The sequence below is a fragment of the Eurypyga helias genome, unplaced genomic scaffold (assembly GCF_000690775.1).
Source record: "Eurypyga helias isolate BGI_N326 unplaced genomic scaffold, ASM69077v1 scaffold31, whole genome shotgun sequence".
Lineage (NCBI taxonomy): Eukaryota > Metazoa > Chordata > Aves > Eurypygiformes > Eurypygidae > Eurypyga > Eurypyga helias.
The window spans coordinates 182,056-200,192 of NW_010229944.1; the positions used below are offsets into that span (position 1 = coordinate 182,056).

The 18,137-nt window shown below is 40.2% G+C and overlaps 1 protein-coding gene across 1 annotated transcript in view; it reads left to right on the top strand.

The window, feature by feature from the left end:
* LOC104516263 (zinc finger protein 407-like) overlaps nucleotides 1-9,099 on the top strand; it is a gene marked incomplete at both ends in the record, with an annotated part of 42,416 nt that extends 33,317 nt beyond the window's left edge. The window contains one exon of the mRNA XM_010160543.1: nucleotides 8,921-9,099. Within this exon, the coding sequence (XP_010158845.1) occupies nucleotides 8,921-9,099 (179 nt within the window). The remainder of the gene's footprint in view (nucleotides 1-8,920) is intronic.
* Nucleotides 9,100-18,137: the final 9,038 nt, after the last annotated feature.

The following is an 18,137-nucleotide window of genomic DNA, read 5'->3' on the forward strand; positions in this document are numbered from 1 at the left end:
ACAGGCAGATACAGAGGGCTCCAGCGCCAGGCCATTGCAGAGCCCGCTGCCTGAAGCTTTCAGTAGCAGATCGGTCCTGTGAAAAATTCAGTTCTATGGATTTGTGGGGGGTTTTTTTCTCTCTCTGATCAGTAGAAGGAGACACGAAGAGCTACTTGGGCAAATTCCAAAGGTGAGCAGCCCAGCTCTGCGTGGCACCTCTGGGGGCAGTGGGAACCACGGCACAGGTCAAGAGCTGAGCCACATCTCCCTCCCTGCCTTACTGCACCCTTCCCACCTGCTCCTCCCAAGTCTAGTAGATGCAGGTTTCTGTCTAAAAGGTTCATCTTAATTTCTTTTGCTTCCTGTAGAAAACAGAATTAATGGAAGCATTTAAGGCACAAAGCCTTTTTTTCCTTGGAATAAGAGGTTGGGGGTTTTTTTCTGCAGAAATTAGATTTTGATGTTGTGAAGTGTGTTGTGAAGTAAGCTTTGTTTGGTTTTTTGGGTTTTTTTTTTTTGAGAAAAATATTCAGACTGAAAATATGTGAGCAGATCTACATTCCTGCACTGGATTTATACTTGGGTGGCTGTTCACTGTGCAGGGTTGCTATCGGCTTTACAGATTCCTTGGAGGTAAACAAGACTAGAGTACATCACTTCTTATTCCCCTTCAGAATCTCCAATTACTCCGAATTTGCCTTTAAAAGCGAGCATTTTGGCGACTGTGATCATGTACACTCGTAGCCCATGTATTTGTAACAATCAGTTATGCGATATTGGGGATTTTTATTATGATACAATGTAAATGTAGCAGTAGACCTGTGGCCAGATTACAATCTGGGCATGCTAGTCTGCGGAACGGAGCTGAGACACAAGCAGTAATTATCAGTCTTCCATCATTTTCAGTGCTGACGCACAAGTTTTTGCGGCTTCCCTACAGGGCTCTGCTACTTTTTAGCAGCCAGCATTGGACATCTGTCACACATACTGTATGTCATAACAAATAGATCATTACAGGAAAAAAATGCAAAGCTATAAATGTAGAAAAGCAGAAAACATTATGATTATTATCCCTGGGTGTTACTGTAATACTGTCAGAATAAATCCCAAATACATTTTTATTATTTTCTTTGTGAAACTGACTGTATCACAAAGGAGAGTACACTACATTTACATGTTTTAAACATGTAAATGTAGTGTACTCTCCTTTATGGGCTACGTCATGTTTTCTGAGTGGCAATACAGGCAATACCTGGCAGTACATGTAAAGCGTGGCAAATTTGTGTGGCCACCAGACTGTAGGGCACGTGTTTTTATGAGGCTGGCTGTGTATTTCAGTCGTGTTACCTTGGTGGGGTTGGAAAGCATCATCTGAGGGCAAATGTTGCCTGCAGAAGTAGCTGTAGAGGTAAAAAACAGTGCTGTCCCCCAGCAGTTCGTACCTGAGGTTTTGTTGAACAGCACGGAGATGTTTGCCAGCAGTGACACAGGCAGAACTGGGCTGGCACTTGGTATGCTGGAGTTGACCTCCTGAGTTCCCATGGAGCTGTGTGCTACTAATTCTGGCAGTGCTACCCTAAATCACTTGATAATTGAGGTCGGTAGCAGAGCATTAGAGCTTGTATTCATGTGATTGTTCCCCCAGTCATTTAAAACCTAAATAAGAGGTAGGGTTCTTGCTTTTAAATGAAAAGAGCAAGGAAGTATTAACCCAGGTAATAGTAAGACCACCACAAACATACCACATTTCTCATATATATATGCACATATTTATATGTAGCATTTTTGTTAATGTATAATAATAATTATGGTTTTATAATATTAGCTTCAACAAATTTCAGAATGTATTTTTGGCCATGATATCTTTCTGTTTTTTATTGGGTTTTGTGCAATACTGTATTGACATGTAGCACTGAGGAGGTAAGCCAATACTTTAATTTTTAAACTTGTGGTCTCAGCTGAGTGCTAGTGGTATATGCAGATGGTGTATAATGTTGTAACTAGTTTGCATTAGCTGGCAATCAGTTTGTTTTATTTTAAAGACAGATATGTGGATGAATCTTGAGTATGCTGAGAAGAATTTTTGGTTGGTTGTCTGGTTTTTGCTTAGAAGTTGGCCAGAGTGACTGTCATTATCAAGGTTTTGATTGAATAAGCGTGTTTGTATAATGTAATTACCACAGACTGAGGTATTTGTTTCTTTCCTGTCAAGAATACAGAGCCCAGTAAGTTGTTTACCATCACTCTACCAAATGCTAGTTTTCATACCATATATTTCGAGTAAGAAGTAAAGGCAGGCCAGAAGTGTTGTATTTTGGGAAGCAGTAATGCTGAAAAAAACCCGAGAGGTCCCCGTGTATAAATGAGTGGGCAGGAGCTGTTGGTGCTTTGAGGAGTGTTAAGGAGCTGCCAGAACTCCTGGCTGGAACTGGAGAACACTGAGCACAGGGAGAGTCATGACATCCGTGTATGCAGCACTGGTGTGAAATGCGCTCTTCTACTCGAAGCTTAAAGAAATGTTTGCAACTGAAAAGAGTTCGTGAAGAATCTGATGATTTTCCAAAGTGACATGAAGGGAACTGGATCCCTGTAGCTCATCCACTACAGGTCCCAGTTACCTGAGGATTCTTCAGCTGGGCAAGATGTGTTGGAAATGTAACACTACTTGTTAGCTGGATGCAGGAGTATAATAAATATGACAGTTTGTCAGAGTGAGAGTGATCAGCTGTAATTTGCATATGATTACAATGGATTCCCTGTTGCTTTCCATAGGATTTGAATGTGCCTCTGAAGATCATACTTTAGTACCAAAAAGACTTAGGGCTTTAGGAAAGAATCACTGGACAAACTTTTTTATGAACTGTGCTATCCATGAGGCCAAGCTATATGTTCCACATGACTTGGCATTTCTAAGAATCTATGGTTCTTTTGTTTTCTAGTGTAATTACCTTATTGTAGTTTTGATTCAAAGACAGTTTTCTAAGTTAGATGGCATTTTCGGTGAAAGAGACACGTGCGGATTTTTGTGGAATAACTGAGATTAAGAATTATACTTGCTGCTTTCATGAGAAATTTGCTTTCATCATAGCTGCTTTTATTTCTGGAAGAAAGTATCTGAGGACTTTGCTGTTTTTCAATCAAAATACTGCAGTTCTGTGTACTTCTTGCTGGTTGCATAGCAGGGTATAAGCAGTGCAGAAGACCTTCAGACTGCTCTCCATGTGAGAGTGAACTTGATTCTTGGTGACAAACAGAGGAAAAATAGAAATCTTTTCACTCAGTCGGCTGTATCACTGTGTTTGTTTTTGTGCTGTAAATGATGACATCCACGAAGCTGCTATACATCCTTTAGGTTATGTGCATTTTTCTGCAAAAAGAGGATGTTTGTACCTAATGTCCTGGAGAAAACCTTTTGAAAAAGGTTTATTTTGTGCAAGTAAGAGCCCTACAAGGTGCTAAAATTTGTAAAACTTAGTGGGCTAGATAATTAACATTTTACCTCATTTGTACCTCTGAAAACCTTCCATTTCCATGTCTTACATTAAGCATCTTCCTGAAAATGTCAGGCACTGCATAATGGAAGAGTGTTCTAATTTCAGTTTGCTATTAGTAAAATGTCTTAATAAAAATAAGTTGCTTCCTGCTGCATTTCCTCTAGCTGTTGAATACAATGATAATACATTCTCGTATACGAAACCCTTAGAAGCATTCCTGTTCTGCACGGGCACATTTAGAATTACCAGAAGGTGTTTTATGAATTTCTCTTTCTTCATGTTTTTTATCCAAAACGCCACATAAAAGATGGGGACAGCAGACAGCTCTGTAGTTAGCTGCTGAATTCAGCTGTTTACATGGGCTGCTTCAAGCAGTGCTGCTGGCGGGGAGGAGAGCAGAGCATGACCTCCTGCATCCAGCCGTGAGGTCCCTCTGCATGGGGAAGGGATGCCCTGCCTTCCTGTGCCTGTTACTGCTCACAGTACTGACTGGCTGGCTGAACCCTGCAAGATCAGAGAGAAAAAGAGATGATGAGGGGAGAATGACCACAGCCATCATTTACTGCGGGGACCTTCACGCTTACCACTCTGGCACAAACTTGCTCCAAGGCTGGTCGTTCCTCCTGTGTTTCCCTGCTGCTGAATTGGAACTCCCACCTCTGCCTCCTGCAAACTGCACATCAGTGCCCTGCCATCCCAGAACCCCGAACAGTGCTGCTGCTTTCAGTGGGGTACACCTACTTTTGCTGAGGAATCTGGTCAGTGGCACACCATAGCTTAACAATGCAACTGGGAAAACATTGCATGGGGGCAGAGTCATGCTACTTTTAAGGGCTAGAGGAAAAATAGTATTTTCTGACTTAGGGAGCATGCGTTTAGGAGAATTCTTGCTCTGTGCCCTAGGAGCATGGATTTTCCCAGTGTCCTACCAACCAGGCATTCTGTTTCTTGCTCTTAGCACAATGTCCTGTTTTTTGGTAACAAAACTGATCTATGTAAGAAAAGCAGAGAGGCAATAGGAGAGGGAAGACAAAGTAAACAAAAGCCACAGCTTCTCACACGGACAAAATATCTTGGCATTTTATGCTACTCTTAACCTTCCACTTTATTCCACTCTCCTAGCAAAGCAGATCAGTGCTGCTAAGAAGCAGACGATGGTGTGGAGGGTTGTGGCACTGGGCTTCCTTTTCAGTCTATGGTTGATGCCTATGCGAGCACAGTCACCACTGAAAACTTGAATAAACTGGGTACTTCCCCTCCCTGGAATAGTAAAGTTGACTCTAGGGCTCATTGTGGAGAAGCTTCGAGCCTCACTGTGGTAGAGTGCCACTGGAGATGTCCATTGGAGGCTATTGTTCACTCTTATAACACGTACCCAGCTGGGTTTTTTTTTGCTGTGGTATGCTGTTCCTATCTGGGTAGTTATCGGTGTTGTGAATTTTGCTCACATAAGTGACAATGACATACTTTTCAGATACACTGTTCATGTTGGACAGCTGAGCAGGCCCAGCGGGTGGTAATCAGTGGCATGAAGTCTGGAGGCCAGTAACTACCAGTATACATCAGGTGTCTGTGTTGGGTCCGCTCCTTTTCAACATCTTCATTCACGACCTGGCTGATGGGGCAGAGTGTGCCCTCAGCAAGGCTACAGATGGCACGTAACTGGGAGGGGTGGCTCTTACACCAGAGGGTCGTGCTGCCGTCCAGAGGGACCTCGACAGGCTGGAGAAGTGGGCTGACAGGAACCTCATGTAGTTCAGCAAAGGGCAGTGCCATGTCCTGCACCTGAGAAGGAACAGTCCCGTGCACCAGTTTGTGCTGGCTGGAAAGCAGCTTTGCAGAAAAAGGACCTGGGTTCCTGGTGGACTTCTGGAATGGACTTGTAATGGCCACATGAAATGTGCAGATAGAGCAGCAATGTGAGTGGATTGCTGTGAGACGAACATCAGAGAGAAAAGCCTGTCTTTATCTTCAGCCAAAAGAGCTTTTCCTTTCGTCTTAGGCAGTAGCTGCATTTCTCGGGAGAAACTTGCCACCTATCTCCCTTACTTCACAGCATTGTCTCTTACAGAAGTACGGGAGCTCTCCTGGATGTGCACAGTAGAAGTTAGGCCTGTGCTCTTCCCAGTACATCAGTCTTTGATGAAGGAAGTCATATAGGCTTGTTGCATAGGAAGTATGGGCTGGAGATTTTCAGCTCCTCACACTTCCTGTTCATCTGCAGTGTGCCTTAGGACCCCATCTCCTGTCACCATGGGGGCCTACAAGGAAGCTGGGGGGGACTTTTTACAAGGGCCTGTAGTGACAGGACAAGGGGTAATGGGTTTAAACTGAAAGTGGAGAGGTTTAGATTAGATATCAGGAAGAAGTTCTTCATGGAGACGGTGGTGAGGCACTGGAACAGGTTGCCCAGAGAAGCTGTGGATGTCCCCTCCCTGGAAGTGTTCAAGGCCAGGCTGGATGAGGCTTTGAGCAACCTGGTCTAGTGCAAGGTGTCCCTGCCCATGGCAGGGGGGTTGGAACTGGATGGTCTTTAAGGTCCCTTCCAACCCAAACCATTCCATGATTCTATCTCCAGCACTGACAGGACACTGAGAACTCTGTGCAGCCCTTCCACTTCCCTTTAATAGAATTGCTGTAGGGTTTGCATCGAGTCTCAAACCTTTCTTCGTGTACCATCAGAAGACTCACTGCAAGATGTGAAATAAAATCCAAATTTCTGTTGTGCTTCCCTGCATCAGCATTGAATATAAACCCATAGATCGTAGCTTTACACTAATTAAGTCTCTCTAATGAGTGCCCTTCCTGTTATTGCAGAGCATGGAAAAATTGCCAGAAATATATACATTTGGTTTTCAAAATGGAAAATGGATCATAAGGACAAAAGCATGCTTACAGTAAAGAATGCTAATTTAACTTAGAAACCTCTGCTTTAGCCTTACTGGAGCACAGACTAGCCTCTTAAAATCTGCATTTATTTGTTTGTGGCTGTAATTCAGAGTGGAACTCAAACCCCAGAAGGATTTTACTCAAATAATTTGTTTTGGGCTGGGCTTAAAGTTGCCAAATTTCAGAACAAAGGGAATCTTTATCTCAGAGTTTGTAAACTGGAAGTGAATTTCATAATACAAAATGTGTAAAATGCTTAACTATCATCACTATTGCAACACTACAGTATTTGAGTTAGATGTTTATCATGGCATAGCATTAAGGAAAATACAGCACTGTTTATAATCACAGACCTCAGTGTTTAGTCATATGAGATGAAGTGATGGAGGTACACGCATACACAGAGTTTTGGTGGGGTTTTTTGTGTCAGACATATAATAACATACTTGTACACTACTCAGGAGAAGACTCCTAATAAAACAGACAGTCAAAGCACACTGAATAATTAAAAAAAAAGTTTTAGATGCAGTACATTTTTGTCATGTCATATTTAAAGGTATTACTTGGCTTCAAAAGGGCTTGGATGTGCCAGTTGCTACCTTCATGGTTTACGCTGTGATTGCAATTGCTGTGTTGCAACCTAACACGAGAGACCAATTGTAATGGCTTGTGATCTCATATTCCTCATTTCTGATTAAGCTTTTCTGGCCTCCTCACATGGAAAACCAGAAATTTTTATTATTTTTTTGAGTTTTTATCACCTGCGGTGAATACATCAGTATGATGGCATGTTTAGTCACAGATTTTTACTGATGACTGAACAGATGAGACTTCGGGGTTGCTCCATTCAAAGTGGTTGGAGGAAATTCACAGATCAAAGGAAATAGAACTGGCCTTTTATGACTTGAACAGGATGGGTTTTCTTCACAACTCTTACATGGGTTTCCACAGATCCTTTATATATTTCACAGAAACGTTTCAAAGTAGAAAGTTTTATATCTTCCCTTAACATAGTACGAGAGCTGAGCTAAAAGAACACAGATACTTTATTTTGGATTTGTATGCTCTGCTTTAATCCACTGCCCTTTAAAGTATAACCCGTGATAGAAGGTTACCAGATTGTTTCCTGCTTTTGTTGCAGTGTACACTATCCTTTTTCTTTTTTAATAAAATACATGTTTCATTTTAACAACATTTATGAGCATTGTAATTTTTTTAAGGCAGAATCCTGAAAGATGCTGAGGAGCAATATTTCCCATATTTTTCAGTGAACATAAGTGTCTTCTGTGACATTCTCAGGAGTCTGATCATTATACTGGTATATAGCAGATGGGCATGACAGAGGGTGAGCTTTGGCAGCACCGTAAGGCAGATACCAGCTTTACTATGACCATCTCCAAGGGAGAGACAAGCACTCCAGCAGAACTTCAAGCTGCTACTTCCAGCTTATTTGGGGGGGAGAGGTGTGTGTCCTTTTTTTAGGTGCCTGTTACTGTGGTATTCCTAACAGTGACAAGTAAACAATCAGTTGCTCAAAATACTCCCGTTGTCTTATTTTGAATATTTGTGAAGTATTCTGTATTTATATAGTTCACTTGAGTGTTTGTACGTTTTTCAGTTAAATGAAATTACTGAGTTTAGTTTGACAGTATTAATAGTGTGCAGTACAAAGAAAGTCTAAAAATTGTACCAGGCCATTATTTTGATTCAAGAAGAAATATAATGGTTATTTCTGATTGAAATAAATGAAGAAGCAGTATATTTTATAGGGCATTCATCACGGACTTTGAGTAAGTAGGAAATTCTAAGGCAAAATAATTTGGAATGAGACTGCAAAATTGTGAAGACTGGAAATTAAAAATTACTGCCATATTTTGGATCTCTGTGGATAAAAGAAATGCGAGTTCTTTTTCTATTAACTTTTTTTCACAAATACCATTAGAAACATTTATTAGAAATTTAGAAAACTAATTTTATATGTATTCTAACTTTTATGCGTGAAAACTCCGCTACTTCCGCAAAGGCAGTGTTTAAGATATAAAACAGAATCTGTGCATATTTTCAACAAGGTATAAACTTCAACAACTCAGTTACCTTTTCTAGGAACAGTTCATGAGGTAACGTGAGAGTTAGTGTAATATCCCTACAAAAATCAGTCGCAGCAACTCTTATGGAATCTAGGAAGTGTGTAGCAAAGGTTCATGTGGGCTCCACTAGGAATGTTATAGGCTTCTGTGCATTTCAGTTTTGCTGATTTAAAGGCTTTTGCTTAATGTATGTCTGTCACTGACTACCATTAAGAAAAACAAAAATTATAAGACTTTTTGAATGTAAAAAATGGTTCATTTTTAAATGCTTCTGGTTCACATGTATTGCTCAGTTAACCTGAAACCGCTCTGCAAAGAGCAACATTTATGTAAAACCTAAGAGGATGCAAATATTGGTCAGACAGTGAAAAACAAGTAATGAATCCTCGTTTTCTAACACTAGGTTTTATTTGAATGACTAGTAGGGAATAATTTGCTGTATAACTTCTTTTTTTCATCACTTTTTAGGTCGAACTGTGCTGAAAATATCCGCAAACACATCTTACATACAGGAAAGCATGAAGGAGTAAAAATGTACAACTGTCCTAAGTGTGACTATGGAACCAATATCCCTGTGGAGTTTCGTAACCACTTGAAAGAACTACACCCAGATATTGAAAATCCTGATCTGGCGTACTTGCATGCTGGTAAGGTCATTCTTCCCTTTGCTTACAAATCCTCTGTTCTATGCGAGCATGCCTAAATGACTGCAGTGAGAAAGCTAGCTGATATGTTATTATCACTTACTCTGATGAAGAATTTGTTTCTTAAATGGGCTTAGTCATCTTGAAGTTTTTACAAAGGGTGAAGGGTATACGTTAAGAACTTAAATCCATTCATGTTTCACAAGCAAAGCTTGCAGTTTAGGACATAAACATCAGACCTGTGTGTTATTTAGATGCCTCTTCAACTAGATTTTGAAATCTAGTTGATCTTTGATAGAGAAATAATTTTTTAACATTTGTATTAAGTCCCTCTGCCCACCCTATTCCCCCAAGAATAGAAAAGAAATCATTAGGAAATAGAGTGGCAAATCAATGCACTGATTTAAAAATTCTTAGATTTCATTACAAAAAAGCAGACAGTGTTCAGTGTTAAAAGAGAGAACAGCAGAGGTCAATCAGTAACTTAGACGTATGTTTTGAGGATTTACATTACAGAGCACACATGGAAGTTGTTAGAGGAATACAAAACAAAAACATTGCTCTTGAAACAGGAATTAAAATAAAAAAAGTTGGAGTGTTTTAGGAACAAGATTTTTTTTTTTTTAGCTTCTACAGGTCAGAGTAGAAGGCAGAAGTTTAATGGGAGCATCAAGTTAGGAGAAAGGGAAGAGTTCAAAGGCAAGAGGTTAGGAGAAATAATACAAATTTAGGCTGGAGCTTGAATGAAATGTGATCTTAACTCAGAAGAGGCAGATAACTTAGACATCACAGGGCGGGAAGACAAATCAGAGCAGTGGGAAAAAAGAACAGATGGCGAGAAGAAAGAGTTGGGGAATCCAGAGGAGGAAGAAGCTATGTGGGCCAAATTCTCCCTAAGATGCAAATTAATCTTCTATTCAAGCACTACTATTAATACTGCCGTGTTAGATTTGAATCTCCTCCCATAAAGAGTTGATCTCATAGTTTTCTGAGACCCTCATACCTGTAAAAGACCACGACCTGGAGAGGTTTCATTCAGCTCTGTGCAGTGGGTAGGCTCAAGTTATTTTAAAACCTTTCAGTCTTCTCAAAATGACTCCTTGCTTTCCTCACTAGAGGCAGTGCATTATTTGTACCATATATTTCTATTTGCCAAGTATTCCACTTCATTTTGGAACCAATCATCATGTCATGTCAGCATATGGTGGATAATATCTGGATGTGCAAACAAAATGCTAGTTGGCAGAATACCAATTTCAAAATAGGTCAGAAAACTGATCACATTTCACCAGAGTTCTCACTAAAGTGAATGAATATTCAACTCGGAGCTTAAATCCAGACACTGTTGGATTTTTACTACAGTAATCCCATTCAATATGAAAAAGTAAAATGCAGATGAATGTAAGATGTAAAAGTAAAATTACAGATAGATGTAACACTGGTAGAATCACTAACATTTTTCAAAAATTACAAAATCTGTGTTAAGTTTTCTCTTACCTGTTCAAGACTATGTCTAGGTAAATGAAATCACATTGCAGCATGCTGTGGTTAAAACTCTTCAACCTGCTTGTCCTGACAGCCTAGGAAAACTGTCATCAGTGTGTTGTACACTAACAATATCTATTTTTTTATGTATTCATTCTTGTACTGGAGAAACCCCCTTGCACTAAACAGGGTGTTTGTACTGTGCAAACGTACTAGTACTGGCAAGAACTCGCCGTCACCTAATTATTGCCAGGCTAGCCTAGAACTGGTATACAACAAAAGTGGGTTGAAATACTGTTTGCATATCCCACCACTGAAAGGGCGATACTGTATTTTCCTTTCAGGGAGGATCAGTGCTAAAGCAGGACCTAGCTGACAATGGTGCATTCACTTGAGAATTAAAGGGGTTTTCATTTCTTCTTTTCCATTCATTTCTGACTGCTGGACATCTGAGAGTTAAAGGTTTTAGAGAAGATTTTTAGAGGAATGAGGGGATAACTCTCGTGCCTTGGCTAACAGCTCTTATCAAAATCAGATTTGTTCTGTGTCTGGTTCACAGTTACTGATTACTTATTGGTCATTGGCTGTACACGCAGAGAATCCACAACGCATCGTAGAACCCTTTAGGATGATATAAGTATGAAAGTGTCATACAAGATCGATTTTTGGTTTTAGCTTTAACGTATTTGTCTGTCTTTTGTGTTCTAATATTGCTTTGTAAGAGTAAAGCCAGCCACTTTGCTTCTTTGAGCAGAAGCAAAATAGAATTAAATCTCATCATGGGCAAAGAGACAGACGTCAACTCCAGCCGCTTCACAGGATCAGTCAGAAACTCCTTCACCAGAACCCAGCAAGAATGGAGCTGTGGGTACTTTTAAGATGTGGCTGGGAGTAAAAATCAAGTCTGTTTCTCCTCTGTGAAATTAAGATTATCAGTTGGATTTCTAATTCCAAATTAATGTTCCTTGTATTATAATGTTCTAATGCTAATTTCTGTTTAGCATTCTTTGGTAACTAATATACTGCTTTATGGGGTCAGTGGCAGTAAGGAGCTTAAAGAAGCTGCATTTCTAAATGAGAGGCTGCGGAAGGTGGAAGGCAGACCAGGTTAGCTTCTACATGAGTAAAGACAACACTGTGGTTGATAGGTGGTAGTACTTTCTGTTCAGTATCTCCGAAATCCTGTATAATGGGAGGAATTGACATGTGGAAATGCCACAAAGCCAAGTCTTCACACTTTCTTTTCCCTTTTTGATGCAGACTATCTCATAACAGGAGATATTTAACTTACAATTGTATTCCTTATAAGCCGTACAGAGTACCATTACATGCCTTAAAACATTAACAATCTAGGGAATATTTCTTTCTTTTATTTAAAGAATGTACAGCATTTGAACAGCAGACCTTTAAAGCACACAAACCAACAGGACATGTGCATCTTGAATTTGGCTATATTACACAGATTCACAGAGTGGTAGGGATTGGAAGGGCCCTCTAGAAACCATCTAGTCCAAGCCCCCTGCCAGAGCAGGATCACCCAGAGTAGGTCACACAGGAACAAGTCCAGGCAGCTTTGGAAAGTCTCCAGGGAAGGAGACTCCCCCCCCTCTCTGGGCAGCCTGTCCCAGTGCTCTGTCACCCTCACAGGGAAGAAGGGTTTCCTCATGTTCAGGCTGAACCTTCTGGTTTCCAGTTTATGGCCATTGCCCCTAGTCCTGTCACTGGGCACCACTGAGAAGAGCCTGGCCCCATCTTCCTGGCACCCACCCCTTAGATATTGATAAGCATGGATAAGATCCCCCCTCAGCCTCCTCTTCTCCAAGCTAAACAGACCCAGTTCTCTCAGCCTTTCCTCAGATGGAAAGTGCTCCAGGCCCTCAATCATCTTAGTGGCTGGACCCTCCCCAGTAATTCCTTGTCCTTCCTGAACTGAGGAGCCCAGAACTGGACACAGCACTCCAGGTGAGGCCTCCCCAGCGCAGAGTAGAGGGGAGGAATAACTTCCCTCGACCTGCTGGCCACGCTCCTCCTAATGCATCCCAGGATGCCATTGGCCACCTTGGCCATGAGGGCACACTGTTGGCTCATGGTCATCCTCTTGTTCACTGGGACTCCAATATGGCTTGAATTTGCTATATTACACTTTAAATACCAATTTACACATTTAATTTTCATGCGAATCATCAAATCTGTTTTGAAATGTCATTGTGTGTTGTTCTGTAAGACCATTATGCCTGTTTCTTGATATTTTCTGTCCTATTTTCTCAAGATCTGTTTTGAAATTGGATTTTGTTTAAAAACAAATCCAGAAATCACATGATTGCTGATTGTCCACAATATTAATTTATTTTCTTTTTAAAAATGACATTTAAGACACCAGTAGATTTTATAGCTGTTCTAGGACAGGGGTGGCCTCACTAGCAAGCTCAGGAATCCTGTAGTTAATGTTGTAGTCATGGAAGTTTGGTTCTAATGGAAGCTATTAATATTATTCTTGTTTTATCAATGCGCAAATCTGAAAACTTGTCATTGCAAATGGAAAGTTAATACAGTTAAGTGAGTGGTTTTTCATATCATGGTGATGACTAGCATTTTGATTTTTATTTTTTAATGAAAATCTTTTTTTGAGTTGCTCACTGTGGACTTGTCTGTATGGTGATTCTGAGAGTAAACTGAAGAAATCTTTGGATTGTTTCTTGTGTGCATTACATTTCCAAGTTTCTTGGATGTGTTTCTTCTTCCATCTCAATACTGAGTTGAACTGAGCCTGAATGTTTTGAAAGGTGGGACAGAGGAAGGGCCTGTACCTGTGGTAGAAGTTGAAAGGGATCAGTAGTCCGGCTCTCTTTCTCAGTGCTTTGTCCACTTTGGAACAGCATCACTTGGTAGGGAGAATTTCAGTTTGAAGTAGATGTTCATCAGTTAGGAGCTTTTGTCTTATAAACATTATGATACTATTATGATGCATTATTTATATCCAAACAGTGTAATATCTGTGCCTTGACATCTCTGTTATTCCAATAGCTGCAGAAACCATGTCGTCTCATTGTGTGCATAGTAGTCTTGTGTGGATACTAAACTGGACATAAGACCCAAAGCTCTTTAGAGAGAAGAGGAGCAGTTTGCTCATCATTGTTTTCATGGTCATGCTGTAAGTTATGTGATTATAGGGTTTTCTCTGTATCATTTCTGTGCTGCACTTTTAGAAGTGAACGTGATCTCCAAGAATGAATGCTACTCTAGGAAATCAGACGAAGTCAGTTTTCCATTGAGCTGCTGGTACAGTGGGCTTGCTCTCTGTCTGACTTTCCCCATGGGCAAAACAGGTGCAGTGCCTATATAGTTCATAGCACAAAGCTTTTGCTTGGAAATGGCTTCTCAGCAGTCAACTATGTGATTAGGGAACTGCTTAAGACATGGAACAAAAACTTTTGGAGGTGTTTTACTTAATTTCGTAGTCACACAAAATCTTTCTTGGAAGTCTTTTAAAATAAATCAGAGAAGGCAGATCAATTCATCGTACTCTTTGGTAAGTCTGTTTTTATTTTGAAAACGATATTGTGCTTGCAAAGTGCTCAAGTTACCCACTGTGCTCTGATAAAGTCTGCCACCCTTGGCCCTGCGAGTAGGAGCGGAGGAGGACCTCCTACTCTTAGGGATCCTGACAGAACTAAACGCATGAGCCTCTTCCCCTCGCTGCGCAGGCGTGTTTTGGGGAATGCTTGAAGTACAGCTCTGTGTGCCTGTGCCTCTGGGGTTGGGCATCCAAAGAACAAAGATCATTACGATCGTGTTTTGGCAGTTGGCTGCCTACGTGGTGATTGAATGCTTAGTGCTCATGAAGAGTTACATAATTCATGACCAAAATGATAGATAGGTTCTTGATTATAGTGTATGAGTTGCTTCACAGGGAGAAAATATCAGACACGAGCTGTTCTTAATCTATCTAAGAGAGAAGCCTAAGAAAAATCAGTTACTGACTGTGCAGTTAGACAAATTGAAATGAGAAACAAGGTGTGAACACTTAAATATGAGGTCGATTGAGCCCTGGCAGCAACTAGTAGAAGAAATTATGCCTGTACCATTCCTTTCAGCCTGGAGAAGACTGGATGTCTTTTTGGAAGAGAGGTTTTAGGAGGGTGCAAGGTTGCTGGTTTCACCGCAACACTAATTAAGTGTTATTTAAAGGGCTTTGATATACCAGAAATCAGACTATTATCTAATAGTCTTTTCTGATCTTAAATATTAAAACAGTGTTAATCTGCAGCTTGTTTGTAACGGTTGTGTTGTGAATCTAAAACACTTAGATGTTGTGATAGCAAAGGGGTAGCTGAGGAGACACATAAGTCCCCCAAGTGTTCTTTGTCATAGAGATGAAACGCCCATCATCGGCGCTCAATTCTTACTCTCTTTGAGCCTGAAGTACCTGTGCCTGCGTGGAGATAGACTTGCCTAAAATGAGTTTCTTTCTGACATGTCATTAAATCCTTAATAAAATGTATTGGAACATACATTTACGCCCCCTCCCTGGAAGTGTCCAAAGCCAGGCTGGATGAGGCTTTGAGCAACCTGGTCTAGTGGAAGGTGTCCCTGCCCATGGCAGGGGGGTTGGAACTAGGTGGTCATTAAGGTCCCTTCCAACCCAAACCATTCTGTGATTTACATATTTATATATTTAAGGTGTTTCAAGAATCCTTATGAAATATTGCTGTTTTGGTTGGGAGTTCCCTTGCTGTGTTATTGGCTCCTGAGATCTGAAATCAATGAAAAGACAGTTCAATTAATCATCTGTTCACTAAGCCAGGCCGACATCCTGTCCTTTTCTTTTTTAGATTAGGGGAATAGAGTTCAGGGATGGTTTAGGTCTTTCCAAAGAGCAGTGAAAATGAGAAAAGTTTATCACAACGTCTCTTTTATGCATGTTTGAAAAGTATTTTTCCAGACTTTTTCAAGTGCACTTCTCAAAAGGCAATGCTCTCCACACGTTTCTTTCAGTTTCTTTAGCTTTTGAGAAACAAGACTGTACTAGAAGCCTGCAACGTGATTACATCATCAAGGGACAAAATTGTGATCCTATCAGTTGTAACAGTTGCAATATTCATGAATGGAATTCTGAAAGTTCAAATAGTTAATCCCAAACAAAATTGTGATCTTTATCCCACTTGACAGCTACATTTATCAAATTATTAAGAGAAAAAATTGATTGCTAAAAGTTATGGTGTGATCTATTATGTGATTTTATCAAGGTATAACTGTATTACCAAGTGGAAACTGCAGACCTATTCAGAATGTGAATTGGACACACATAACCTGATAATATAGCAATTATACTGGTATCCTACTGCTTTTCTGCTTTTAAATTTTTTTTTTCTTGTCTTTTCTTTTGCACCTTCTGACTCCTAAGTAGAAAATACAAAGTTGAGAAAAATAAGATTAAATTAAATGACCTGTTTACTCTTATACTCTCTGGATTCATCAAAATACAAAAATATAACATCAATAAATGCTATTTATCAATTAAATCATGGAAATACAAGTCAGTTGAGTACCTATCTAAGCTTGCAATTTGTAACTTAAGCAAAGCCTCCAAAGAATGGATACACGGGTTTTTTTGCAGGCATATTTAACTTTTTCTTGAAATAGTTATGTTCTTGGTCTTTATCACTGTTTATATAAAATTCTTTAACTTCTGTAAATTGAAACAATGTTAAAATTTGTCATTGTTAAATGTTAACATTTGTCAATGTTAAAATTGTCATTTGCCATAAGCAAATCAGAAGCTTTTACAGCAGCAGAATATTTCTTGGGTTTCTAGTCAGACAAAACATTTTTTTTTAAATGGCTGGTATACTTAAAAAAAAAAAAGCAGTATCAGCCCTCCTTCCAACAGGTTTGCTCTTGTCGTAGCTATTAGTGCCAGTCTTTCAATAGCATGTCACATTGATTGACAGACACTCCCTTTCGTCTTTTGTCAAGAATAATAATTTTAGTGTGTGCTTGAAATAAAAACCTAGTATAAATGATTTTCTGTTTGTAAAGGAGAAAGCTAGGTTCCTTTTTAACCTATGTAGATTATGTATTATTGTGTTTCAGGAAAAATTCATCTACATTTAAAAAAAAAAACCCACAAAACTAAGACCTCAGTCATTTGATAATTTTTATAGCTGTCTTCTACTAATAGGCTTTATATGCCTAGCAGAGCTTCCATAGCCAGTATCTGTATCTGGATGGTCATGACCACAGAGTTGATTCTTTCCAGGTAGCCAATAAAGTGAAAGAAGTTTTTTTTTCTTTATTGTTATAGGTAGCTTTTGCTGCCCCCGTTGAAGAACTTACCTTTCATAGTCCCTTAGTTGCTTCTCCTGAGCAATCAGGATATGTTGCTGCCGAATGACAGGAAAGAAGGTTTTGAAATATTTAGATGCAAACGTTATATCATCCAGTCTGCAAAACCCACCACTGTTAACATTAGTTACACTCTATGAATGGATGGTATCCTCAGATATCTAAGAGTGAAGGCCATTGAATTTCACTTAAAGAAAAAGTATTCAGAATACAGTTTTAAAGGGAAGGGAAAACATTGCTTGTAGCACAGTCTGGAACACCTCAGTACCTCTGATGAGCAGAGGTGTAACGCCTGTCATGCTGTGCTCTAAACACTGGCGCTAAGTTGTAGGACCATCCCGCAAATGTTTTCCGTATTGTTTATGGCACCAGTGGCGTTCATAGTCTCAGTCAGGCATTCCGTTCAATGCCTTTCTGCCCATGGTCCACTGCTCTGGGGGTTTCCTACATGTCATCATTCCTTTCTGAAGGACCATCCCATCTTGTCACAGGGTGACTGTTTGCAGGCTGAGCGGCCTGAATCCCTCTGCCCATGTCTAAATGTTTAGACTGGGAGCTGGCGTGCGCCTGCTTTCTTGTCCTTCCTCCCTGTGGCATCCTGGTTTCCAAGGCAGGGAAGCATCCGGCTGACCTGGAAAGGGGGCTGCACCACACTGGCCGATACAGAAAATCTCATCAGTTTTCTGGTGAGCCCTAATGCACAGGTTGTATCTGCCCTCGACGCATCCTCGGATGGGCATCGGCTTTCCGAATTCCTTGCGTTTCGTTGGTAGCCACATGCTGGATCCCTGCTGGCATTCACGGAGCCTGTTGCCTCTGCAAGGGTGTCAGGTTCGCCGATGAAAAGAAGGTGATCTTACTCCAAGCTATTATTTCATTATACTAATAGATAAAACATCCTTCATGAAGAATGAGATACATTATTGCCTATTTGGCGCTAAAAATAGGATGTCCTAACATAAAACTTTTAAAAGCAAGGCTGAAATATTAAAGTGCCGAAGTGGAAGAAAGCCCTTAAGACACGACAGTCCTCTAGAAAGACAAAAATATTTAATACTGCTAGAAAATATATATGCTTAATAGTATGTGGCAAATATAAATAATGAAAATAAATATTAATATTGAGATATCAACATAGTAAACTAAGACAAGCACCAAAACCCAGGATATCAGGCTCATCAGGAAACTGGGGGGGTGGAGGGGGTGGGAGG